The 26,308-nt window shown below is 46.3% G+C and overlaps 1 protein-coding gene across 5 annotated transcripts in view; it reads right to left on the reverse strand.

Moving 5' to 3' along the window:
• The window catches only part of nap1l1 (nucleosome assembly protein 1-like 1), a 55,881-nt gene extending 44,912 nt beyond the window's left edge, over nt 1-10,969 (reverse strand). For 3 of the 5 annotated variants that reach the window (XM_086009528.1, XM_086009530.1, XM_086009529.1), the window contains exons 1-2: nt 10,840-10,859; nt 968-1,003 (exon numbers count right to left, since the gene is read on the reverse strand). In XM_086009528.1, the coding sequence (XP_085865654.1) occupies nt 968-984 (17 nt within the window). In that variant the 5' untranslated portion in view covers nt 985-1,003; nt 10,840-10,859. Of the gene's footprint in view, nt 1-30; nt 50-967; nt 1,004-10,839; nt 10,860-10,888 lie in introns of those variants that run through there. The other 2 variants (XM_086009531.1, XM_086009532.1) reach the window with 2 other exon arrangements.
• Between the last annotated feature and the right edge of the window lie 15,339 nt (nt 10,970-26,308).

Genomic DNA, 26,308 nt, shown 5'->3' on the forward strand with positions numbered 1-26,308 from the left:
TTTAATATAAATTGTAAAAGTTCAGGCTACCTCTTGCGACTGTTCCGTGTCTCATTCCCCTTCCTGCTTCTCTGGAAAGCCGGATATCGGCTGACTCCTACTAAGCTGGCCCGCAAATCAGGTCGGGTAGGGGCGGAGAAAAGAATATCAGACGGGCCGCGGTTCGGGTCGGGTTGGGTGAAAAGAATATCGGACGGGCCGTGGTTCGGTTTGGGTCGGGGGGAGAAAAGAATATCGGACGGGCCGCTGTATTGTTGGGTTCACTCTCCTGGTACCTCCTTCACACTGCCCGGCTCGGCCTGCAATCTCCTACCCAGGAGGAAACTCTGTGACCCTCTGCCCTGCTCAGCGTAAGTCGTGCGCCACTCTGGTCATGTCGTGCGCACGACTTACGCTGAACAAAAAACTTTCGGTTTTTAGAGGTTTTCGGAAGTTCGGATAAAGGATAGTCTACCTGTATTAACAAAAAGGCACAGAATTATTCATAATTCCCTATAGGAAAAAAATTGCATGTAGAGTGCAAAAAGGACACAATAGGTGCATTATACAATATCCAACAGGACACATTTGCATCTCCTAAAGTGACATTGCACAAAAATTTCCATCTATTTGTACAAAATTACTAGCCGATGAAGAAACTCCTAACATCCATCAAGACCAAAGTATTCCTTCCACTTGGGCACTTTTGTTAAGATATATAGTGCACATCCTTCAGTCTATCAAAGGTGGTTTCAAATTTTAAAGCAGAAAAAAACCTTTGAAATTTATACCAGTAGATGTCAGATACTTTTCTGACACCTGGGAATTATAGAGCTCACTTAAGTTGAATCACTGAACCGAGGACTTCATCCCAAGCATAAAAATAGTATCTAACATTTGCTTCCTGGTGTGGGATTATTTTATGCCGCTATTAGCTATGATCAGTGCTACAAAACATTAAAGTGCATTCTGTTGTTCGGATACTTACTTGTCAAGGTCTGCCATCTTAAAAGATGAGAAATACCTGGGGAGAGAAAAAAGTTTTAATGTAGTTTAAAAATCACAGAACTACACACAACACATACTTTCAATGTACAACCAAAAAACCTTCCATACATTTACCAGGAAATAAAATTCCAGAACCCCCAACTATAGCAAAGTTGAAAACAGCTTTTCAACAGCCACCTCTAGAATTACAAACTAGAATATTTAACACCCATTAAATGCCACTTAAGGAAATAGTGCTACACAATAGGATATTATTCTAAAATAACAGAAAATGTTGGAAACACTCAGCAGGCCAGGCAGCATCTGTGGAGAGAGAAACAACATTATCGTTTCAGGTCTGTGACCCTTCGTCAGAACTGGAAAAAGTTAGGGATGTAACAGGTTTTAAGCAGGTGCAGAGGCAGGGAAAGGGGGGGAGGGAGGAACAGAAGGGACGGTCTGTGCTAGAATGGAAGGCAGGAGAGATTAAATGTTGCACATGGGCTTGGCAGAATCATCAACAGCAGCCACCTGAAAAAATGGAGGCAGGGGTTTAGTCTGAAATTGTAAAACTCGATGAGTCCAGAAGGCTGTAAAGTGCCTTATCGAAAGGAGGTGCTGTTCCTCGAGCTTACGTTGAGCTCCATTGGAACAGAGCAAGAGGCCGAGGACAGAATGGAGCAGAGAATTAAAGTGACAAACGACCGGAAGCTCAGGGGTCACCCTTACGGACTGAACGGAGGTGTTCCACAAAGGATATTATTCTAGTTTTATGCAGTAACAGCCTGAAGCCAGCTATGTGTCAATTAAGGGTTGCTGTATAAAACTACAAAACATACCAATAAGGGGAGGGGGGTTGGTGAGGTAGTGTCACATGCAAGCAGAAGACATTTGTCAATTAGCAAAAATCTTAACTGTTGCAGTAATACTTTCTGCAACTGGAGGGCACTATAATTACATTCTTTTGGAACATACCTTTAGTGCTTGAAACCAGAAACACCACTAGTACAAAATTGCTAAATTCAAATTATCTGTCAAGTTAAATTGAAATGGTGCAAAAATACCTGTTCCATTGTAAATTGCTTAATTCAAATTACTGGAGTATTCAAATCGTTTGCACACAAGTGACCAAATATAAATGGCAGAAGAGGCTCGAGGGCTGAATGGCCTACTCCTGTTCCGATGTTCCAATACATTAATGCATCAGTGCGCTGCACCACAAAATAAGCTGCTTGGTCAAGCAGTTTCCCCATACAGCAAATTGTCAGTAGCCATCAAAGTATAGAAGCTAGACACTTTACTGAACTGTTCCAAAGAAATCATCATGTGCAAGTTGTTTCCAGATATCCTGAATCACTTCAAACTCCTTAACCCATCTACCCATATCGTTCATCGTCTCAGTAACAAAAAGCAGACTTGCATTTATATAGCACCTTTCACGACCACCAGACGTCTCGAAGCACTTTACAGCCAATGAAGTACTTTTGGAGTGTAGTCACTGTTGTAATGTGTGAATTTGCACGCAGCAATGCAATAATGACCAGATAATTTTTTTTGTGATGTTGATTGGGGGATATCTATTGGCCAGGACACCGGGGATAACCCCCCTGCTCTTTGAAATGGTGCCGTAGAATCTTTTACGTCCACCTGAGCGCGCAGATGGTTTAACATCGCATCCGAAAGACGGCACCTCCGACGGTGCAGCACTGCACTGGAGTGTCAGCCTAGATTTATGTGCCCAAGTCCCTGGAGAGGGACTTGAACCCACAACCTTCTGACTCAGGAGAGGGTGCTACCCACTGAGCCACAGCAGACACTAAAAGCAGCTTTCCGACATCTTTTCCTTACTTTCATTCCTAACTTGCTGTATTTTCTCCTCACTGCTGGGATCTCCCGATCAACTCATCGCTGCCTATTGCACAATAAACTCTGCAAACTAATTCCACCCTGTTTGGCACTGCAAGGTCACTCAACCGAGACGGAGAATTTCCGATTCCCTTTCTCTATCCAACTGCAGCTTGGACATTCATACTTTTCTCTGTGCTAGTTAAGTGACAGACGTTATTCTAGCTGGCATGGAAGATTTCATCCCTCATTCATGCCAAGCATCAAATCCAGTACTGCAACTTTCGCTCCATTACACCTGGCATCTTGATCAGTCTGAACCAACCCAAGTGATCAGCTCAGCACATAGCTTTCACAATATGTCCTCTCTTCCCCTCTCCCTGCAGAACAGTCACATTCTCTCATTTCTGCATGCCAAGACAACCTCTAATCTTAATGATATTCTTCCAATCATCCTCAATATAAGTACCTCAGAAATTACCCAGTTCTAATGCATCTCTTCAATCACTTTGCAGTTCATATTTCTATGCAATGTGTTCCTCATCTAATTATCACCTCAATTCCCTTGCATCACAACTTCTCTAAAAGGTTATAGAAGCTACTATTTTCCCCTTGAATGCTGGTGAGTCAGTCATTGTTTGCACATCTCCAAAACCTCCAACATGCCAGGCAGGATCTGCCATCATGCACTTCTGAAGTTATATGACCGTGAACCTCCAGGCTGTCCAATTGGGCAATAAAACTTCTTCCAATTCAAGAGTTTCTTTATGCCTCAAGTCAAACACCTCACATCTCTTCCCGTTTACTACCTTTAGTCCTTCATTCTGACCATCTAGACTTCAAATGAAACCCCTGCATCTTCTCACTGCAAAAGCAACTGCCAAATGGCTGAGTTTTCTTTGCGTCCAAAACTTTAATTCAACTCAACTGTTGGATGCACAAATCTTTGAATACTCCTTTATCTGGGAAGGTTCTTCTCGCACCTCACTTCTGCAGAAGATAAAAATACAAGCTCACGATAGGCAGCTCTCCTCTCACCTCTAAACTTTGTCCTCGGTCAGTGTCCCCTAAACTTTCCTTCCTCAATCTAAGCTCTAGATATGCCATTTTGTTCTTCCTCCTCCCTACATGGCCCCATTAAAATCACCTCAGTCTTTAAATTTTCCAAGACAGCAAAATTCAACACTCCTGGATTCTAGTTTATACAAATGGACATACAAGACTCGGGTCTAGACAAGATTTTGCAAAAGATTATTCCTGCCATATTGAACTGTATATTTCTACATCCAAACCAAGAACATATCTGGACATTTCCTCGTCTGCACATGGGAGGTGCCGTCTTTCGGATGAGACGTTAACCGAGGCCCCAGCTGTCCTCTCGGGTGAAAGGAAAAGATGGAGTTCTCCCAGTGCCTGGGTCGAGATTTCCCTCAGCCACCATCTTTAAAAACAGATCTGATCATTTATTTCATTGCTGTTTGTGGGACCTTGAGCAAATTGGCTGCCACGTTTCCCTATATTACAACAGTGAATACACTTCAAAAGTATTTCTGTCTGTGAAGTACTTTGGGGGCATTCCAAGGTCATGAAAAGGTGCTATATAAATGCAAGTTCTTTCTTTTCTGCCTGAAATTTGTAACACTTCAAGGGCCAAAACAATTATTTGTAGACATGATCACATCATACTACAAGCGTAGTGGCATTGAAGAGTCAAAGTCAAAACAGTGAATTTATGAATCCTTCAAAGAAAGAACTTGTCCTCATCAATCTGCCCCAGAGACCTTCACAAAACCACAAAAGGACAAGTTCACTCAATTTTTCAAATTAAGCCTTCTTCAAACTTCTATGAGGCAACCAAATCACCAGCCCTTAGAAAGTTATATCAAATCATAGAATTTTACAGCTCAGAAGCAGCTATTTGTCTTGTGCCTGCTCTCCAGTTAATCCTCTAACTGTCCAGTGCAGTGTATATGGGACTTTTCTAGTATAAGTAGTGCCATCCAGTTCTCAGACAGATATTTAGGTTTACAAGAGCTGAAACCCAGAATAAACACTAAAGAAAGATCTTCATGGCCTTATGTCCAGAGTTCACATCCTGCCAAGTGTTCAGTTAGATAGATCTTTATAAAATAGAGAAAATGAGACAGACACACAACCCCAGTTTCTTTTAAGTTAACTGATTTCAGCAAGTTAAGCAGTTAGGATAGACCCAAGTGCAGTTGCTCCTTAATGTAGAGCAGGGATAATAGGGAGCAAGTATTAAAAAGAGCAGCCAAAAAAAACCCCCACATTTCAGATTGCTATCCAGTGACCCTTGCTTGAAGTGCACGTGAACAAGAGCAACTTTGACTGATATTCCTACAGCAACACTCACTTGAGTCACATGATAATGGTGACTTCAGTAAAGGTACTGGGTGATAGGGGAAGAGGGAAAACAAAGGATCCCAGTAGAAATCAGTACCTTTAGCAAAAGATTGTAGGGAATAAAAGCACACCAACAACTCCACTAATATTTACTATGTAAAAAGCTTCAGCTGAATTTACTGTGTTGTGATGCACCACCATCTTTGTAGCATGAGATTGGGTGCCGAAACTGGTTTCTTCCATTCATCTCAACACTAGCAATCCCTACTGCCCCACCAAACTCCATGAACATGGCAACAGAGGGGAGCATTAGTGGGCAATGCCACATTTCAGCCCCCTAGCCTCAGACAAACAAAATAAAATAATTTTATCCTCCAACAGGCATTGCTACCAATATGCTGGGGGTAGGGAACACTACACTTCAGCAAATATGCTTCAACATTGTGCCAACACATGTCTAATGAGATACTCATATTTAATCACCTCAAATTATCCCCCACTATCACCAGCAGTACTTCAAACAAGTGTCATACAGCTCAAAATGGTTTCTCCAGACACAAACCAAATTTGAATGGGGAAAATCTATAATTGTACCAGTAGGTGTTTATAAGTCAAGTGGACTGTATGAAAATTTCACACTTCACTGAAATCCTAGCGACAACACAGCAAAGGGCTGCCAGCACCTACAGAACACGAGACACTGCCTTTGGAAGGAGGAGAAAAAAAAATAATGTAGAACAGATGCTGTCACAGGGTTTCTTTAGCGTGTACTGGAACCAAGTCACAAATAAACATTGCACTTAAACTTCTATATACACACACCTCAGTGCTGTACCACTGCACTTGGTATACTACTGAGACCGTAAACTGGTGCCACAGCTCAATATGCTCTCCAAGCCAAAGCACGTATGGGCATGATTTTCTTAAGTTTTTTCCCCTCTCACCAATTTTCTCCCCTTCAAGGTACTGACTCCTTGCTGGAATGGAGAAATAACATTAATCAGGCAAATTGGAGCTAGCGTCTTACGTTGGATTACCAGAGTAGATCTTGCTGTATAATATTCAGATTCCAGTCTCGGACACCGTCACAAGGAAGCAGGACCAACCAACTGATATTTTGGTCAATAACAAGTGCAAGCAAGAGTGAGGTCTCAACACATTTCAGTATGTGAACTGCACAACATCGCAAGGACAAACAAAATGGCTCACCACATACCTTTCAATAAATGTCCAACACTATTGCGCAAACAATGGACACCAACAATACTCCTTGTAGCAGTAGAATTTCACAGGCTCTGGTGATCATTTTATCTTGTTCAGTTAATTATTTGACTCTAGGGCAAACATGATCAGATTTGATTGGTGTCCTCAAACATGCACAGACGTACATTCCAACAGGGGCTTCTGACAGGAAACAGGAGCAGAAAGCCTGACCAATTTCCTCCTCATGGCCCAACCAGAACACCGAGGCCAATAGATTGGTGCACACCTGCAGAGGCCAGTGAATGCAGCGTAGACAAGGAATTGAACTAGAGACCTTCTCGCTCGGAAAGTTTGTGGAGCCTGCTGGATTTTCTTTGTTAAAAACGGGCATAGTGCAAAAATGTCACATGCTTTACTGAAATATTAGCGAGAACACTAATGGACTCCACAGAAAAAAAGCTGCCAAAAGTTCTACAATTTCATACACCGCAAAAGCATTTATCCCAAAACAGGCAGACGTTTCATCAAAAAGGATACAAGCAAAAAAAAAGTTGCTGTCAGCCACACAGCAGTCAGCAGAAAATATCCCTTCGAAAGCCAAAAGACCAATGATAAACATTTAGCTTCTTTTTCGAAGAGAACAGCAAAGAAAAGATAAATAATCTATTCAAATTGTTTTCTCCAAGATTAGAAAGTAAGTGAATGAATAGAAGCAAAGAAAGCATCAAGAGATGACATCAAATTAAGTTACAATAAAAACTCAAGTGGACAATAATTCAGAAAGTCATCAAGGAAAATTGGTGTTTCAATTAAACGTGAACCAGCCACACCAAAATCAGGATGAGCAAGTTTCCATATGTACAAATCCACCACCACATTCTGGGCTATTAACTCAAAAAATAATTTCCCTTGGTAACTATTTGAGCATCAAATATCAGACAACAGAAAAACGGCTGTTGTGGACTTAAGCAGGGCAGTATCTCGGTTTTCTCAAAACATTACTCAGGAGAAGAGCCGCCTTTCCAAGCCAAAAAACTTATTGCTCCCAATCTTTCAAAACCACAGACAGTTGTGCAAATTCACAGGCAGCTTCGTGCCACTGAAGATTTCTCGATCTTCGATGCCAATTTTAGCGTCCATATATGCACAAGTCAAAGGGCAATACCATCTTGTGACTGTCACTGAAGCAGCAAGATTAGCATGAAGTAGGATGTGGAACCCACCCACCAACTCATCTCGGCATCAAGCATGTCATTTGGGCTCTTTCAACCACACAAAGAATTTCACAAAGCTGATTGTGGACTGGCCTTCTGAAGAGGTAATTTTAGGGCCCCATCTTAGTCTTTTAAAGGAACAAATTCAGTACCCATCATTGAAACTATTTCCCCTCGAGCAACATTTGCTTTAATGCCCACCTTGTGTGCCAGTTAAAATGACCGCAGCAAGGGAACTTATTAGTGCAACAGTTTCATCTCTGCAATTACCCCGCACAAAGTTGTCTCTCTCTGCTATCTTCAGGCAAATATCAAGCAGTCTGACGAGAAAAGCACCTCAGGCTACTCATCCAACAACAATTGGCTCCAGAGCAACACTAAGGTGTCAAAATCACCTAATCCAAACAGTATTAGACCAAGGCAGCCCCAGAGGGAAGAGATTTGCATTTATATAGCACCACATTGTCTCAAAGAAATACTTTGAAGTGCAGCCACTTTGCACACAGCAGGATTCCACAATCATTAATGAGATGAACCACTGGTTAATCTGTTTTCGGCAGTATTGGCCGAGCGAGATACCAAAACTTTCTACACTTCAGTGCCATGGAATCTTTATCAACTTGAGCCACCAGAACAGGTAGTTGGGCCACTGTTTAAGGTCACATCTGGAGTCTCCAGTCAAACGCTCAGCACTGGACGATCAGCCTACATTATGTACTCAAATCTTGGGAGTAGGTTTTGAAGCAACAACCTTGATCGACAAGTGTCCTACCAACTCGAGCAGACATACACAAGGCTCTACATTTTTACAGAAAAAATTCTCAGAAAGTTTGAGTAAAAGACCAAAAGCAGCTGATCCTTGGTTAAGTTGATCAGCAATTTACTTGTTTCGAGAAAGGTTTTACAAATCATCGGTGTCTGGTTAACAAAGTCTAATTATTTACAGAACAATCTTATTACTAGATGATAAAATCAGATGTACCGAATCTAAACTATTTAAAAAAAAATATATAACACCTGCAAAAAGCCTTCCACTACCATCCTCCATGAAAAATATTAAACATACAGAAAACTAAAATTATTCATTCTCGTCCTCTAGCTTTTTGGACTCGATAGCAGTGCCTCTACGTCCAACTAGATAAGAATGAGTTTTGGGGCATTCTGATTAGTCAGGTTTCTGTTGCTTTATTAATCAGTTGCAGATGACAAGATTATAACCAAACTAAGCTACACAGACAGTTTCTCTCAGTAGGGTGTTAAAAACAAATATAGAATTGCATTCAATTTGGAGGTACAATCAGCTACCATCCACACAATAGCAGAAACAGTCTTATACTAAAGTCACTTCACCCTCTTGCCTCGCTGAAAGGCCAACTAATAACTTTCTGCAGTATTTAATACTGGAGGAACCCTTTTTAAAATAGCTATGCCAGTCAAAACCACAACAGGAAGAACTACAAGCCTGCCGTGAACAGAGGTTTTAAGCCGATTTGCAGGTTCTGTGGGTGGCTCTGGACGAGTATCAGTAAGTTTTAAATTGTAGTTGCAGCATGGCAACAAGAACAAAAGGGGAACATTTTAAAGCCAGCCTGCTGCAGTTCTCATTGGCCGGCATGGACACAACGGGTCGAATGGCCTCGTTCTGTGTCATAAATTTTCTATGATTCCCTCCCTCTTCCTTATTGATTGGCCACTCATGCTCTGCTGCTCCAGGAGCCACCGCCACGTGTTGTTGGGGAGTGAAGGGGTCTGTCCCCCTGCCCCAAGAGAAGAGGGGGTCTGTCCCCCAAACCCCAAGAGAAGAGGGGGTCTGTCCCCCAAACCCCAAGAGAAGAGGGGGTCTGTCCCCCAAACCGGGGGGGGGGGGGGGTCGGTCTACCCTCCTCCCTCCCCCAACAGAGAGATGGGGGTCTGTCCTCCCACCTCTCTTCCCTCCACCCCAAGAGAAAAGGGGGCCTGTCAAACACCCCCCTCCCCCAGAGGGGGTCCGTCTCTCTTCCTCCCCCCCCCCCCCCGCGGGTCCGTCTCTTCCACCCCCCCCGCAACCAGAGGGTGCGTCTCTCTCTCTCTTCTCCCCCCCCCCCCACGAGGGTCCTTCTCTCCCCTGCCCCCACAGAGCAGGTCCCCCTCTCCCCCCAGAGACGGTCCATCTCCCCTTCCCCAGAGGGTCCATCCTCCCTCTCCCCCCCCCCCCAAAGCAAAAGATCCATTCTTCCCCACCCCCAAAAGCAGTGTCCATTTCCCCCCCACCAGAGCAGAGGGTCCATTCTCCCCCCCCCCCCCCCCAAAAAAAGGGTGGTCTGTCTCTCTCTTTCTTCTCCCCCCCTCCCCCACAAAAGAAAGTCGTCTGTGTCTCTTCTCTCCTCCTCCTCTTTCCCCCCCCCCACCCCCACCCCCAACAAAAGAGGGTCTGTCTGCCTCTCTCCCTCCCTCCACAAAAGCAGCAGCGGGTCGGTCTCGCCCTCCCTACCCCCTAAAAGAGCTCTCTTTCTCCCCCCCCCCCAAGAAAAGGGTCTATCTCTCTCCCCCCCCCCCCCCAGGGAAGCGAGGATCTGTCTTGAGCGTGCCCCAGGCCCCCCTCCCCAGCCCCTCGGGGCCTTCGTCACACGCGGGAAGAGTCCCCGCTGACAGGCGGCTTGCACCGCACAACAATGAGCGGGGAGGGGAGGAGAAGAAGAGAGGCGAGGGGTGGGAGGAAAATGTGCGCGCTTCGACCGGTGGGCGAAGGTAAAAAGTGCGACACAAGCGGCTACGCGAGGCCCCGGGGTGGAATGAGCAGAGGATGGGGAGGGGGGAGAGGAAAGAGAAGGAGAAAGGCTGCATCTCCTCCCCCCGCAACAACCCAGGCACCGCGGGGGAGGGAGGGAGCGGGTGTGTGGGAGGGGATTAACCTGAGGCCTCCCTCCCTCATGGCAGCGTTACCAACCGGCCCTCCCCTCACACACCGTGCTCGGAGAGGGCGGGGGCTCGAAGTGAGATGGGGAGACCGGGAGGGGGGCAGAAACCAGAGACTCGGAGTGATGAGGAGATACCGGGGGGCTCGGAGCCAGGGTGAGGAGAGGGGAGTGAGGCGAAGCCTGCGGCCTGTGAGCCGCTTATTTTCCCCCCTCACCTCACACCGGGTTTTTTCCCCCCTCACACACACTCGGTCAACCGTCAGTCGGGAGTCAGTCTAGTCCAGTCCCGTCCCGCGCCCTTTCTCCCCTCAAACCACAACCCCCGCCTCAATCACTCGAGGGGCTGTCACCTCACGGCCGGGTTTGCCTTCACCCGCCGGTTATTGTCCGCCCGCTTACCGGAGGCGCGGGTGCTGCTGCTGCTGCGCGAGCTGCTCTCCGATGGCGCTAAAGGAAGAAGAAAGCGTCGATTGGCTGGATTTAACAAGGCAGGGGAGCGCGCCCCCCCTCCTGAGCGTGCTGTGCGTGCGCGCCGCCGCTCCATTCCTCCTCACACCAACCCACACCCCCACGTGTGTGCGTGTGCGCGTACGTACGCGCTCCCGCTGACGTACCAGTGTTCTGTGTCTGCCGCCCCCCCCCCTGCGCGCACACGTCACGCAGCATCCCGCTCACGGACCTCTATTCTGTGTGTGTGATTTCAAATAAAGCTGTTGGACTATAACCTGGTGTTGTGTGACTTCTTACAACTGTGTGTGGTGTGAGTCCCTGCGCGCTGACGTCATCACGCATCGGGGGCTTACACTCAGCTCCCCCACCACCCTCCCCAAGACCTGTCAAAATTCACTCACTGGTCATCCTGTGGGGTACAAGTTGTGCAAAAACCTTGGTTAGACCACACCTGGAGTACTGTGAACAGCCCTGGGCACCACGCCTCAGGAAGGATATATTGGCCTTGGTGGGAGGGCAGCGTCGGTTTACCAGAATGATACCCGGACTTCAAGGGTTAAGTTAGCAGGAGAGGTTACACAAAAATTTTTTTTATTCGTTCATGGGATGTGGGCGTCACTGGCAAGGCCGGCATTTAATGCCCGTCCCTAATTGCCCTTGGGTAGGTGGTGGTGAGCCGTTTTCTTGAACCGCTGCAGTCCGTGTGGTGAAGGTACTCCCACAGTGCTGTTAGGAAGGGTGTTCCAGGATTTTGACCCAGCGACGATGAAGGATCGGCGATATACTTCTAAGTCAGGATGGTGTGTGACTTGGAGGGGAACTTGGAGGTGGTGGTGTTCCCGTGCGCCTGCTGCCCTTGTCCTTCTAGGTGGAAGCGGACGGGGGTTGGGAGGTGCTGCCGAAGAAGCCTTGGCGAGTTGTTGCAGTGCATCTTGTTGTTCAGGCCTTGTTGCATGTGGGCATGGACTGCTTCGTGATCTGAGGAGTTGTGAATGGCGCTGAACACTGTGCACTCATCAGCGAACATCCCCATTTCTGACCTTATGTTGGAGGGAAGGTCATTGATGAAGCAGCTGAAGATGGTTGGGCCTAAGACACTGCCCTGAGGAACTCCTGCAGCGATGTCCTGGGGCTGTGATGATTGACCTTCAATCACCACAACCATCTTCCTTTGTGCTAGGTGTGACTCCAGCCAGTGAAGAGTTTTCCTCCCAATTCCCATTGCCTTCAGTTTTACTAGGGCTCCTTGATGCCACACTCGGTCAAATGCTGCCTTGATGTCAAGGGCAGTCACTCCCACCTCACCTCAGGAATTCAGCTCCTTTGTCCATGTTTGGACCAAGGCTGTAATGAGGTCGGGAGCCGAGTGGTCTTGGCAGAACCCAAACTGGGCATCAGTGAGCAGGTTATTGGTGAGTAAGTGCTGCTTGATAGCACTGTCGATGACACCTTCCATCACTTTGCTGATGATTGAGAGTAGACTGATGGGGCGGTAATTGGCCGGATTGAATTTGTGCTGCTTTTTGTGGACAGGACATACCTGGGCAGTTTTCCACATTGTTGGATAGATGCCAGTGTTATAGCTGTACTGGAACAGCTTGGCTAGAGGCGCGACTAGCTCTGGAGCACAAGTCTTCAGCACTCCTTCCCAACTGTATACCACTGTGCCTCCACCCCTGGTGGGTCTGCCCTGCCGGTGGGACAGGGCATACCCCAGGATGGTGATGGAGAAGTTTGGGACATTGGCTGAAAGGTATGATTCTGTGAGTATGACAGCTCTCCCAATTTTCACACAAGTCCCCAGATGTTGGTGAGGAGAACTTTGCAGGGTTGGGTTTGCCGTTGCCGTGTCCGTAGCCGACGTCCGTCCGGTTTCATAGAAACATAGAAGATAGGAGCAGGAGTAGGCCAGTCGGCCCCTCAAGCCTGCTCCACCATTCAATGAGATCATGGCTGATCATTCAAATTCAGTACCCTTTGTCATAAATCTCATCATCGAGAAACTACCTATGAAATAACACTGGACGGCCAGCTGGTGGCGCTATCCAAGGAGTATAAATACTTGGGCGTTGGCCCCAGCTTGCCAGGGACATTTTGTAAAGACAAGGAGCTAGTGGATACAACTAGGCTTCCATGTTCTGAAACAAGTTGATTAAAGCCTTGCTTTATGCTCAACCCAAGTGCGTAGTGAGTTTTATTACATCACCCTGTCCCTGCCTTCTCCCCATATCCCTTGATCCCTTTAGCCTTAAGAAATATATCTAACTCCTTCTTGAATATATTTAATGAATTGGCCTCCACTGCCTTCTGTGGTAGAGAATTCCACCGGTTCACCACTCTCTGCGTGAAGAAATTCCTCCTCATCTCTGTCCTAAATGGCTTACCCCTTATCCTGAGACTATGGATTCTGGACTCCCCGGCCATCGGGAACATCCTTCCTGCATCTAGTCTGTCTAGTCCTGTTAGAATTTTATAAGTTTCAATGAGATCCCCTCTCATTCTTCGAAACTCCAGCGAGTATAAGCCCAATCGACCCAATCTCTCCTCATACGTCATTCCTGCCATCCCAGGTTAATTTTCGCTGCACTGCCTCCATGGCAAGAACATCCTCAGATAAGGTGACCAAAACTGTACACAATACTCAAGGTGTGGTCTCACCAAGGCCCTGTACAACTGCAGCAAGACATCCTTGTTCCTGTACTCAAACCCTCTCGCTACGAAGGCCAACATACCATTTGCCTTCTTAACCGCCTGTTGCACCTGCATGCTTACTTTCAGCGACTGGTGCACAAGGACACCCAGGTCTCATTGCACTTCCCCTTCTCCCAATTTATTGCTGTTCAGATAATAATCTGCCTTCCTGTTTTTGCCACCAAAGTGGATAACCTCGCATTTATCCACATTATACTGCATCTGCCATGCTTCTGCCCAATCACCCAACCTGTCCAAATCAAACTGGAGTTTCTCAGCATCCTCCTCACAGCACACACGCCCACCCAGCTTTGTGTCGTCTGCAAACTTGGAGATATTACAACTAGTTCCCTCGTCTAGAGCATTTATATATATATATTTATATATATTGTGAATAGCTAGAGTCCTAGCCCTGCGGTACCCCACTAGTCACTGCCTGCCACTCGGAAAAAGAGCCGTTTATTCCAACTCTTTGCTTCCTGTCTGCCAACCAGTTCTTTATCCAAGTCAGTACCTTGCCCCCAATCCCATGTGCCTTAACTTTACACGCTAATCTCTTATGCGGGACCTTATCAAAAGATTTCTGAAAGTCCAAATACACCACATCCACTGGTTCTCCCTTATCTATTTTACCAGTTACATCCTCAAAAAATTCCAGTAGATTAGTCAAGCACGATTTACCTTTTGTTTCATTTTCATTATTTTGTTTCGTAGCGGTTTGTTACAACTGAGTGGCTCGGCCATTTCAGAGGGACAGTTAAGAGTTAACCACATTGCTGTGGGTCTGGAGTCACATATAGGCCAGGCCACGTAAGGACAGCAGATTTCCTTCCCTAAAGGACATTAGTGAACCAGATGGGTTTTTACAAAATTACTGATATTGCTTTTTATTCCAGATTTATTTAATTAACTGAATTCAAATTCCCCAGCTGCCATGGTGGGATTTGAATTCATATCGACTGGATTATTAGTCCAGTAACATAACCACGATGCTACCGTTCCTGTATTAGACTTGTATTCCCTGGAATTTAGAAGGTTAAGGGGTGATCCGATTGAAGTTTTCAGGATATTAAGGGGAACAGATAGAGTAGATAGAGAGAAACTATTTCCGCTGGTTGGGGAGTCTAGGACTGGGGGGCATAGTCTAAAAATTAGAGCCAGATCTTTCAGGAGTAAAATTAGGAAACACTTCTACACACAAAGGATGGTAGAAGTTTGGAACTCTCTTCCGCAAACGGCAATTGATGCTAGATCAATTGTTCATTTTAAATCGGTGCGTTTTATTAACCAAAGATATTAAGGGATATGGGCCAAAGGCGGGTATATGGAGTTAGACCATAGATCAGCCATGATTCCATTGAATGGCGGAACAGGCTTGAGGGGCTGAATGGCCTCCTCCTGTTCCTATGTTCCTATATTTCAGGTTTGGGCTGATGAGTGGCAAGTAACATTCGTGCCACACAAGTGCCAGGCAATGACCGTCTCCAACAAGAGAGAGTCTAACCACCGCCCCTTGACATTCAACGGCATTACCATCACCAAATCCCCCACCATCAACTTCCTGGGAGTCACCGTTGACCAGAAACTTAACTGGACCAGCCACATAAATACTGTGGCTACAAGAGCTGGTCAGAGGCTGGGTATTCTGCAGCAAGTGTCTCACCTCCTGACTCCCCAAAGCCTTTCCACCATCTACATGGCACAAGTCAGGAGTGTGATGGAATACTTTCCACTTGCCTTGATGAGTGCAGCTCCAACAACACTCAAGAGGCTTGACACCATCCAGGACAAAGCAGCCCATTTGATTGGCACCCCATCCACCACCTTAAACATTCACTCCCTCCACCACTGGCGTACCGTGGCTGCCGTGTGTACCATCTACAAGAGGCACTGCAGCAACTCGCCGAGGCTTCTTCGGCAGCACCTCCCAAACCCGTGACCACTACCACCCAGAAGGACAAGGGCAGCAGGCGCTCGGGAACACCATTACCTGCAAGTTCCCCTCCAAGTCAAACACCATCCTGACTTGGAAATATATCGGCCGTTCCTTCATCGTCGCTGGGCCAAAATCCTGGAACTCCCTCCCTACAGCACTGTGGGAGCACCTTCACCACACAGACTGCAGTGGTTCAAGAAGGTGGCTCACCACCACCTTCTCAAGGGCAACGAGGGATGGGCAATAAATGCTGGCCTTGCCAGCGACGCCCACAACCCAGGAACGAATTTAAAAAAATGTATATATATAATATAAATGTAACCTGTTTTAATGTCTCTCTCCGCTCTGAAAGGTAAACAACACTTCCCCCTGTGCTTAAATAGCTCTGCAATTGAGTTTAAATGGCCCATATTCTCTAGAGTTTAGAAGAATGAGAGGTGATCTCATTGAAACATACAAAATTCTTACAGGGCTTGACAGGGTAGATGCAGGGAGGATGTTTCCCCTGGCTGGGGATTCTAGAACCAGGGGTCACAGTCTCAGAATAAGGGGTCGGCCATTTAGGACTGAGATGAGGAGAAATTTCTTCACTCAGAGGGCGGTGAATCTTTGGAATTCTCTACCCCAGAGGGCTGTGGAGGCTCAGTCATTGAGTATATTCAAGACAGAGATCGATAGATTTTTGGATATTAAGGGAATCAAGGGATATGGGGATAGTGCAGGAAAGTGGAGATGAGGTACAAGATCAGCCGTGATCTTATTGAATGGCTGAGCAGGCTCGAGGGGCCAAATGGCCTCATCCTGCTCCTATTTCTTATGTTCTTATGTCCCACATTAAACAAAAAATTTTAAAGCTGGAAATCAGAAATAATTTTAAATGCTAGAAACATACAACAGATTGGACAGCACTTGATGTACCGTTGTAACGTTGTAGAAGAATTTGCAGGCGAAAAGCCTGACAGGGGGCTCGACGTGAACGCTCAGCACCTGATAATAGAAAAGACCCATGAAGTCCATTCTGAGGACAGATGTTACGCCTTAACCTGCCCTTTCTTTTCACAGCATGAAGGGTTTTGATAGAGTAAATAAGGAGAAACTGTTTCTACCGGCAGAAGGGTCAGTAACCAGAGGACACAGATTTAAGGTGATTGGCAAAAGAACCAGAGGGGAGAGGAGGCATTTATTTTTTACGCAGCGAGTTATTTTGATCTGGCATTTGCTTCCTGAAAAGAAGGTGGAAGCAAATTCAATAGTAAGTTTCAAAAGGGAATTACATCGAATGTGCAGCACAGAAACAGGCCATTCGGCTCAACTGGTCTGTGCCGGTGTTTATGCTCCACAAGAGTCTCCTCCTACCCCACTTCGCCTCACCCTATCAGCATAATTCTCTATTCCTTTCTTCCTCATGTGTTTATCTAGCTTCTCTTTAAATGCATCAGAATTAGATAAATACTTGAAGGCGAGAAAGTTGCAGGGCTGTGGGGAAAGAGCAGGGGCGTGGGACTAATTGGAGAGCTCTTTCAAAGAGTCGGCGCAGGCACGATGGGCCGAATGGCCTCCTTCTGTGCTGTAAGATCATAGAATTTAATGAACTGACCTGTTATGTTTTTTATTTGCTTCTAATCTCTTATCCTTGATCATGAGTTCACTTCTAATATTCGCCACACTTGCAGAAAATATTGACAGCTCTGGGTTTCAGCTGCCTTTTAAAAATATTTTTACCCATTCATCTCTAAAGTTCTAGAACCTGTCGTCACCATTTATCTCCAGCATTGAGACTGTCCTGGTCGAAGTGACCGATGACCTTTTGTGTGACTGCGACGGGTTATTCCCTCAACATCAACAACAACAACTTGCATTTATATAGCGCCTTTAACGTAGTAAACTGTCACACGAGTGTTATCAAACACTGAGTCACGTAAGGAAATATTAGGACAGGTGACCAAAAAACTTGGTCAAAGAGGTAGGTTTTAAGGAGCGCCTTAAAGGAGGAGAGAGAGGTAGAGAGGTTTAGGGAGATAATTCCAGAGCTTTGGGCCCAGGCAGCTGACAGCACGGCCGTCAATGGTGAAGCGATTAAAATCGGGGATGCGCAAGAGGCCAGAATTGGAGGAGCGCGGAGATCGCAGAGGGTTGTAGGGCTGGAGGAGGTTACAGAGATGGGGAGGCCATGTAGGGATTTGAAAACAAGGATGAGAATTTTAAAATAGAGGCATTGCCAGACCAATGTAGGTCAGCGAGCACAGGTAGTGATGGGTGAACGGGACTTGGTGCGAGTTAGGATACAGGCAGCTGCGTTTTGGATGGGTTTAAGTTTATGGAGGGTGGAAAATGGGAGGCCGGCCTGGAGAGCCTCGACTTTCCAACACGGTCAACCATAACCATCCTCTTTTACCGCCTCTTCCGTGGTCCACTGACAGGGCACGTGGTTCGAGTCCGACCTGCGTTAGCGTGGCTGGTGAGCCTTCTTCAGTGAGTTCTTTCCCCCGTGCCTCAGTGTCATTGTTGGCATGGCCCAAGGTCCCATCCTTAGACCACGCCTATTCTCATACGTGTCAACTTCGGAAACTAACAAAAGCTGACCAGCAGCTACTAAACCAGCTGACGCAGTCCCCCAAAGAGCTGACGCCTTAGGAATGGCTCCGATTATAAGCCTATGAACACACAGCTTTGTAATTCAATCTGTAGGTATACACGACATTCCTTCGCTTATACTGGAGGGGAAATAAAGGACGTAAAATGCCCTGTTCACAGAGACTTTGCATCCCATCCAACTCCCAGTACCTCTCCTCCTTCAACTCTCCCATTCATATTGTCACCGAACCCACAACCTTCTGACTCGGAGGCGAGAGTGTTACCACTGAGCCACAGCTGACACCTCCCTCGGCTGGGAGCTCCCTCAGACCAACGTTCCCTCTAATTATTTTTTTGGGGGGGCCCGCGCGGCCCCTTTAAGGAGCGGCGCGGCCCGTTCAAATTCCACGCATGGGCGGTTTTTTGCATTTAAAAGCCGGTGAGCCAACTGCGCAGGAGCTCAGCTTAAAGGGAACATTGCCTCAGACACCCCTTAAATGGAGCAAGATTCACTGGTTAATTTCCCTCCCGCTGGAATTTCTTGTAAGGGTGCAAATGGGGCACAATCCCGGCAGAACCAGGCCCCACTTCATTTTCCAGGTCTCCCGGTTGGAGATTCATCCCACCTAGGCCTATGGGCCCAAACCAGAATTAAGGGCCCAAACAATTTATTTGTTACTTTATTTTGGCACAGTAGTAAAGGAAAGAAAAGAAGACTTGCATTTATATAGCGCCTTTCACAACCACCGGACGTCTCAAAGCGCTTTACAGCCAATGAAGTACTTTTGGAGTGTAGCCACTGTTGTAATGTGGGAAATGCGGCAGCCAATTTGTGCACAGCAAGCTCCCACAGACAGCAATGTGATGATGACCAGATAATCTGTTTTAGTGATGTTGGTTGAGGGATAAATATTGGCCCCAGGACACTGGGGAGAACTTCCCTGCTCTTCTTCGAAATAGCGACATGGGATCTTTTACATCCACCTGAGAGAGCAGACGGGGCCTTGGTTTAATGACTCATCCGAAAGACGGCACCTCCGACAGTGCAGCACTCCTCTCAGCACTGCACTGGGAGTCTCAGCCTAGCCTATATGCTCAAGTCTCTGGAGTGGGACTTGAACCACACAAACCTTCTGATGCAGAGGCGAGGGTGCTGCCCACTGAGCCACAGCTCACATGTACTTGGAAGTGTCCAGAAAAAAAAAAGAATTATTTCAGTATTTCTAACTGGGTTTTGGCATTCTCTGATATTGCTCAATTGTGAGATATAGTTTCAATACTTGGGGACAATATATCTTATTATAGAATGGTACAGCACAGAAGGAGGCCATTCAGCCCATCGCGCCTGTGCCGGCTCTTTGAAAGAGCTATCCAATTAATCCCACTGCCCCGCTCGTTCCCCATAGCCCTACAAATTTTTCCTTTTCAAGTATTTATCCAGTTTCCCTTTCGAAAGTTACTATTGAATCTGCTTCCACTGCCCTTTCAGGCAGCGCATTCCAGATCACACCAACTCGCTGTATAAAAAAAAAATTATAGAGGCAGGATATTGCAGCCATGGATTTCAAAAATACAACAGGGTTTTGAGAAGGTAAATAGTGAAAGGGTGTTTCCACTGGTTGGTGTTTCGGTAACACTGGGACATATAAGATTTCTCACTCGAATAATGGAAGGGGAAGTTACAAGAATTCTTTTTCACACAGAGTTATTAAAACATAGAGGGGGTGAAATTGGGCTCGGTGGCGCCCGTTTTTTGGATGCTACAAGGCCCCTTAAGGTTCAAAATGGCGTCCAATGAGCATGTGCACACTTTTGACGCGAAGCGCGCCGGACGCCATATTGGTAAAGGGGTTGGCGTGCGCGTACCTAATGTCCGCCGGCAGCGTGCAGAGCAGGCAGATCATGGCGTCAATCGGCGTGCATGCTGATTTGACGCCAGCGATGCCATTTTGGACCTCCACGCTCCAGCCTACGCCCTCTCTTAACCTCACACAGCTGAACACGATGTTAACATAGAAATATAGAAGATAGGAGCAGGAGTAGGCCATTCGGCCCCTCGAGCCTGCTCTGCCATTTAATAAGATCATGGCTGATCATCCAAATTCAGTACCCTGTCCCTGCTTTCTTCCCATATCCCTTGATCCCATTAGCCTTAAGAAATATATCCAACTCCTTCTTGAATATATTTAATGAATTGGCCTCAACTGCCTTCTGTGGTAGAGAATTCCACAGGTTCACCACTCTCTGGGTGAAGAAATTCCTCCTAATTTCTGTCCTAAGTAGCTTACCCCTTAACCTTAGACTGTGACCCCTGGTTCTGGACACCCCCGCCATCGGGAACATCCTTCCTGCATCTAGTCTGTCTAGTCCTGTTAGAATTTTATAAGTTTCAATGAGATCCCCTCTCATTCTTCTAAACTCCAGCGAATATAAGCCCAAGTTAAGCAGCATTATGGACTCCACCCCCCCCACCCCCCCCCCCCCCGCCCCACCACCACCAGCACTATTTAAAGGGATCATCAACTATTTACAGGTTAGTTGCTAGTTTAGTTCTTCTGGCGGCTGCTGCAAATCTACAAGTTTTGGCTGCTTTCCATAGTTATTTAAAATTTCAAAAATCTACAGGGAGTGATCTGGCAGGTGCTGAAGTACTTTTCTGCTGACTTCAAGGCTTCTGCACAAACCACTTGCCCCACAGACATGGGTGCATGACTGGGAGAATGAGCAGAGGCCAAGTAGAGCAGGACAAGCTGCCGGAAGAGGGTCTTGAGGGAGCAATTCTCCTACCTGAACCTCAATGACGGCCAATGTTTGAGATGTCTGTGCTTCACTAAGGAGGTCGTCACTGAAATCTACCAACTGCTACAACGACAACTGCAACCTCAGAGCAGGGCAGGGACCGCATTGCCTGTGGCTGTGAAGGTGCCCGTGGCTCTGAAACTTTTATGCGACTGGCTCCATCCAGGCTGCTGCTGGTGATATGAGCAACAACTCACAGTTTGCAGTGCTCTGCTGCATAAGGGAGGTCACAGAGGCTCTCTGTGCAAACAGAGACAGCTTTATCTCATGCCCTCTTGCCAAAGAGAAGCAGGCGGAGTGAGCACAAGGGTTTGCAAGGATTGCAGGCTTCCCCATGGTGCAGGGTGCCATTGACTGCACGCACGTTGCTTTGCGAGCGCCTCATGTCAACTCTGCCAAGTACCTGAACCGAAAGGGATTCCACTCGCTCAACGTGCAGCTGGTGTGTGACCATGCAGGTCAAGGCCTGGTATCCTGGCAGCAGTCACACTGCATTCATTCTGCAGCAGTCCTCTGCACCAGCTGTCTTTCAACCACCACGGCAAACCAAAGGGTGGCTACTGGGCGACAAGGGCTATTCGCCGACGGCATGGCTCATGATCCGGTCCTCCACCCACGCACACTTGCGCAGCAGGTGTACAACGAGAGTATTGCTGCCACATGAAATATGATAAAGCAGACTATTGGTGTCCTGAAGCAATGATTCCACTGCCTGGACCGGCCTGGAGGAGCCCTGCAGTACTCGGCTGAGCGCGTCTCCTAAAAACATAAGAAATAAGAGCAGGAGTCGGCTATTCACAATATATATTAATGATCTAGACGAGGGAACTAGATGTAATATCTTCAAGTTTGCAGACGACACAAAGCTGGGTGGGCGTGTGTGCTGTGAGGAGGATGCCGAGAAACTCCAGTATGATTTGGACAGGTTGGGTGATTGGGCAGAAACATGGCAGATGCAATATAACGTGGATAAATACGAGGTTATCCACTTTGGTGGCAAAAACAGGAAGGCAGATTATTATCTGAACGGCAATAGATTGGGAGAAGGGGAAGTGCAAGGAGGCCTGGGTGTCCTTGTGCACCAGTCGCTGAAGGTAAGCATGCAGGTGCAGCAGGCGGTTAAGAAGGCAAATGGTATGTTGGCCTTCGTAGCAAGAGGGTTCGAGTACAGGAACAAGGATGTCTTGCTGCAGTTGTACAGGGCCTTGGTGAGACCACACCTTGAGTATTGTGTGCAGTTTTGGTCGCCTTATCTGAGGAAGGATGTTCTTGCCATGGAGGGAGTGCAGCGAAGATTCACCAGACTGATACCTGGGATGGCAGGAATGACGTATGAGGAGAGATTGGGTCGATTAGGCTTATACTCACTGGAGTTTAGAAGAATGAGAGGGAAACTCATTGAAACTTATAAAATTCTAACTGGACTAGACAGACTAGATGCAGGAAGGATGTTCCCGATGGCGGGGGAGTCCAGAACCAAGGGTCACAGTCTAAGGATAAGGGGTAAGCCATTTAGGACAGAGATGAGGAGGAATTTCTTCACCCAGAGAGTGGTGAACCTGTGGAATTCTCTACCACAGAAGGCAGTTGAGGCCAATTCATTAAATATATTCAAGAAGGAGTTGGATATATTTCTTAAGGCTAAAGGGATCAAAGGATATGGGGAGAAGGCAGGGACAGGGTACTGAGCTTGGATGATCAGCCATGATCTCATTAAATGGCGGAGTAGGCTCGAGGGGCCGAATGGCCTACTCCTGCTCCTATCTTCTATGTTGCTATGTTTCGATACAGCCCCTCTAGCCTGCTCCGCCATTCAATAAGATCATGGCTGATCATCGACCTCAACTCCACTTTCCCGCCCCATCTCCAAAAGTCTATCGATCTCTGTCTTGAATATACTCAAAGACTGAGCCTCCACAGCCCTCTGGGGCAGAGAATTCCAAAGATTCACCACCCTCTGAGTGAAGACATTTCTCATCATCTCGGTTTTAAATGGCCGACCCCTTATCCTGAGACTATGCCCCCTAGTTCTAGACACTCCAGCCAGGAGAAACAACCTCTCAGCATCTACCCTGTCAAGCCCCTTCAGAATCTTACATGTTTCAATGAGATCACCTCTCATTCTTCTAAACTCCAGAGCGTATAGGCACATTCTACACAATCTCTCCTCATAGGTGTAATGATATCAGCAAATAGTGATGGTATTTGCCTGTTTGATTATGATGCCTTACCAGCATGTTTGCATGTATTGATTACTTATGCCTGACCAGCAGAGGGCATGTGACAGAGACAAGCAGTTTAGTTTGGTTTCAGTTTTGTTCTAGATGGATCACTAGCATGGTGTCTCCTGTAATGCTGTATAAAGAGTTGAACAGACTTTAGATTAAAAGACATTCTCTTTCATAAATGTCTCGTCATTGAACCCACAAAGAAATCAATACATGGTGTCAGAAGTGATTGTAAGAGATGAAGAGGAAAAATCTGAAGTTAAATCAGCTCTCCACAGATTAGCAAGCCAAAAGAGAACATCGTTACTTACCATTAGAGAATAGCTAACAAAGTGAAAAATGGAAGGTTTACTCCCACCGGCGAAGCTTCAGTTGACAGGTAATGTGGCTGAAAATTGGAGGAGATTCAAACAACGTGTGGGGTTGTATTTAGCGGCAATCGGAGCTGACGAGAAAAGTAATAAAAAGAAATCGTCACTGTTCTTACATGTCGTGGGTGATGAAGCGCTGGAGGTGTATAATAACTTCACATTCGCTGCTGATGGAGACAAAATGAAGCTAGATAAAATAATGGAACAGTTTGAGGCCTACTGCATACCTAAACGTAACGTGACGTTTGAGAGGCACAGATTTTTCACATGTGTACAGAAAACGGGAGAGACTATTGATCAGTATGTGACTGAACTGAGAAACAGAAGCAAATCGTGTGAATTTGGGGGACTGACAGACTCGCTGATAAAAGACAGACTGGTGTGTGGTATTCCGAATAATGGTCTAAGGGAAAGACTGCTAAGAGAGCAAGATCTAGACCTGGGAAAAGCCATAGCACTGTGTAGGGCTACAGAGACTGTGAAGTTGCAGGCAAAGGAGCTGTTCAGTGACAATAGCTGCAACGTGGATGCAGTGAGAAAGAACGGATACAAACCACTTAACAAAAAGAGCGCCAATGTGAAAAAAGAGGTGTGGCCAGCGAACAAAAATGAAAGGGACAATCGAAAGTCATGTAGTCGATGCGGTACACAGCATCCACCAAGAAAGTGTCCAGCATATGTTAAAACATGCAATAGTTGCAACAAAAACAACCATTATGCCCGTTGCTGCAAGAACCAAGCGCAACAAAGCAAGGTCCATGCAGTAGATGAAAGCGAGATAGAGGAGTTCTATGTAGATGTTGTGTCTGAAAACAAAGAAGAAAAAAGAGACTGGATGTTGACACTAAAAGTGAATGACATACACATTCCATTTAAATTGGATACTGGAACACAAGTTAATGTGATATCAGAGACTGATTTTAAGAAAATTAGACCCAGACCAAAGATACATGGAATAAAAGTGAAAGTGACAGGATACTCAGGTACTGATATAACAGTGAAAGGAACATGCATTGTCAAAGTGACACACAAGGACAGAGAGCACACGCTAGCATTAATCATGGTGCCAAAGGATGTGCAAGCCATACTAGGTTTAAAAGCCTGTGAGAGACTGAACCTGGTAAAGAGAGTCCTCGTTGTGGAAAGCGAAGGAGAGACAGTCTATGATGAACTCATGAAAGAGTACAACGACCTATTTAAGGGTCTAGGCTGCCTTCCAGGAGAACACACGATCAGAGTAGATAAAAGTATGCCAACGGTCATACATCCATGCAGAAAAGTTCCGTTTGCTCTTCAAAAGCAACTGAAGGCAGAGTTGGACAGGATGGAAAGCCTGGACGTGATTCAGAAGATAGATGAGCCAACTGAGTGGGTAAGTTCCCTCGTCGTTGTGGACAAAAAGAATGGAAAGCTCAGAATTTGCCTGGATCCAAGAGATCTAAACAGAGCAATAAAGAGAGAGCACTTCAAGCTTCCTACACGTGAGGAAATCATGTCACAGTTTGCAAATGCAAAGTATTTCAGCAAGTTAGATGCATCATCAGGATTTTGGCAGATGAAATTGGACGAGGCAAGTTCAAGACTGCACATTCAATAGTCCATTTGGCAGATACAGATTCCTAAGGTTACCATTTGGCATTGCCTCAGCTCCTGAAGTGTATCACAAAACTATCCATATGATCTATGAGCACCTGGAGGGAGTTGATACATCGATGGATGACATCATAGTATGGGGAACCACGAGAACTGAGCATGACGAGAGACTGAAAAAAGTGCTAGAAGCAACAAGGAAAACAAACCTGAAGCTGAATAGAGAGAAATGCCAGCTCGGGGTGATAGAACTGACATTCGTGTGAGATATCCTTAGCAGTGAGGGCATCAGACCAGATCCCAGAAAGGTGTCTGCCATTGAGAATATGCCAAAGCCACAATGCAAAAAGGACGTGCAGAGGTTTAATGGAATGATCAACTACATCGGTAAATTCATATCCAACCTCTCAGAAAAGATGGCGCCACTGAGAAGACTAACTGAAAAGAACATAGAATGGGAATGGAATCATGAGCATGAGAAGTCATGGAGCGATCTAAAGAAACTGCTCACAGAGGAACCAGTTCTGAGGTTTTATGACCCAGCGAGACCCATCAAGATATCATTAGGTGCATCACAGAATGGGCTCGGTGCCGTTCTTCTGCAAAAATATGACTACTGGCAACCTATTGCATATGCATCGCGCTCAATGACAGACGCGGAGACGCGATATGCTCAAATAGAAAAGGAGCTGCTCAGCATCACATACGCCTGTGAAAGATTTCACCAGTTTGTGGCAGGACAAGCAATCAGTGTAGAGACTGACCATAAGCCCTTGATTGCATTGTTCCAAAAGCCACTAAATAGCTGTCCGCTTAGAATACAAAGAATGATGATCAGGCTGCAACACTATACATTGAATGTTGCGTACACACCGGGTAAGCTGATGTATACAGCAGACACGTTGTCCAGAGCTGTTGACCCAAGTGAGCCCGCAAACACCAAAATGGATGAAAAAGTGAACGCCTACGTGGACATGGTCACAAGTGCACTGCCCATAGCAGATGCAAAAATGGAGCTCATAAAGACTGAGACGAACAAAGATGAAACAATGAGACGACTGAGAAAAAGCATCTTGGATGGATGGCCCAACATGAAGCAAGACTGCTCACCTGACATGGCAGAGTACTGGAACTGCAGGGCGGAACTATCAGTGGTCGAAGACATCATCTACAAAGGAAG

Source organism: Somniosus microcephalus, chromosome 16, assembly GCF_052327205.1.
Source record: "Somniosus microcephalus isolate GS21.2 chromosome 16, FLI_Smic_1.0, whole genome shotgun sequence".
In the NCBI taxonomy this organism is placed as follows: Eukaryota; Metazoa; Chordata; class Chondrichthyes; order Squaliformes; family Somniosidae; genus Somniosus; species Somniosus microcephalus.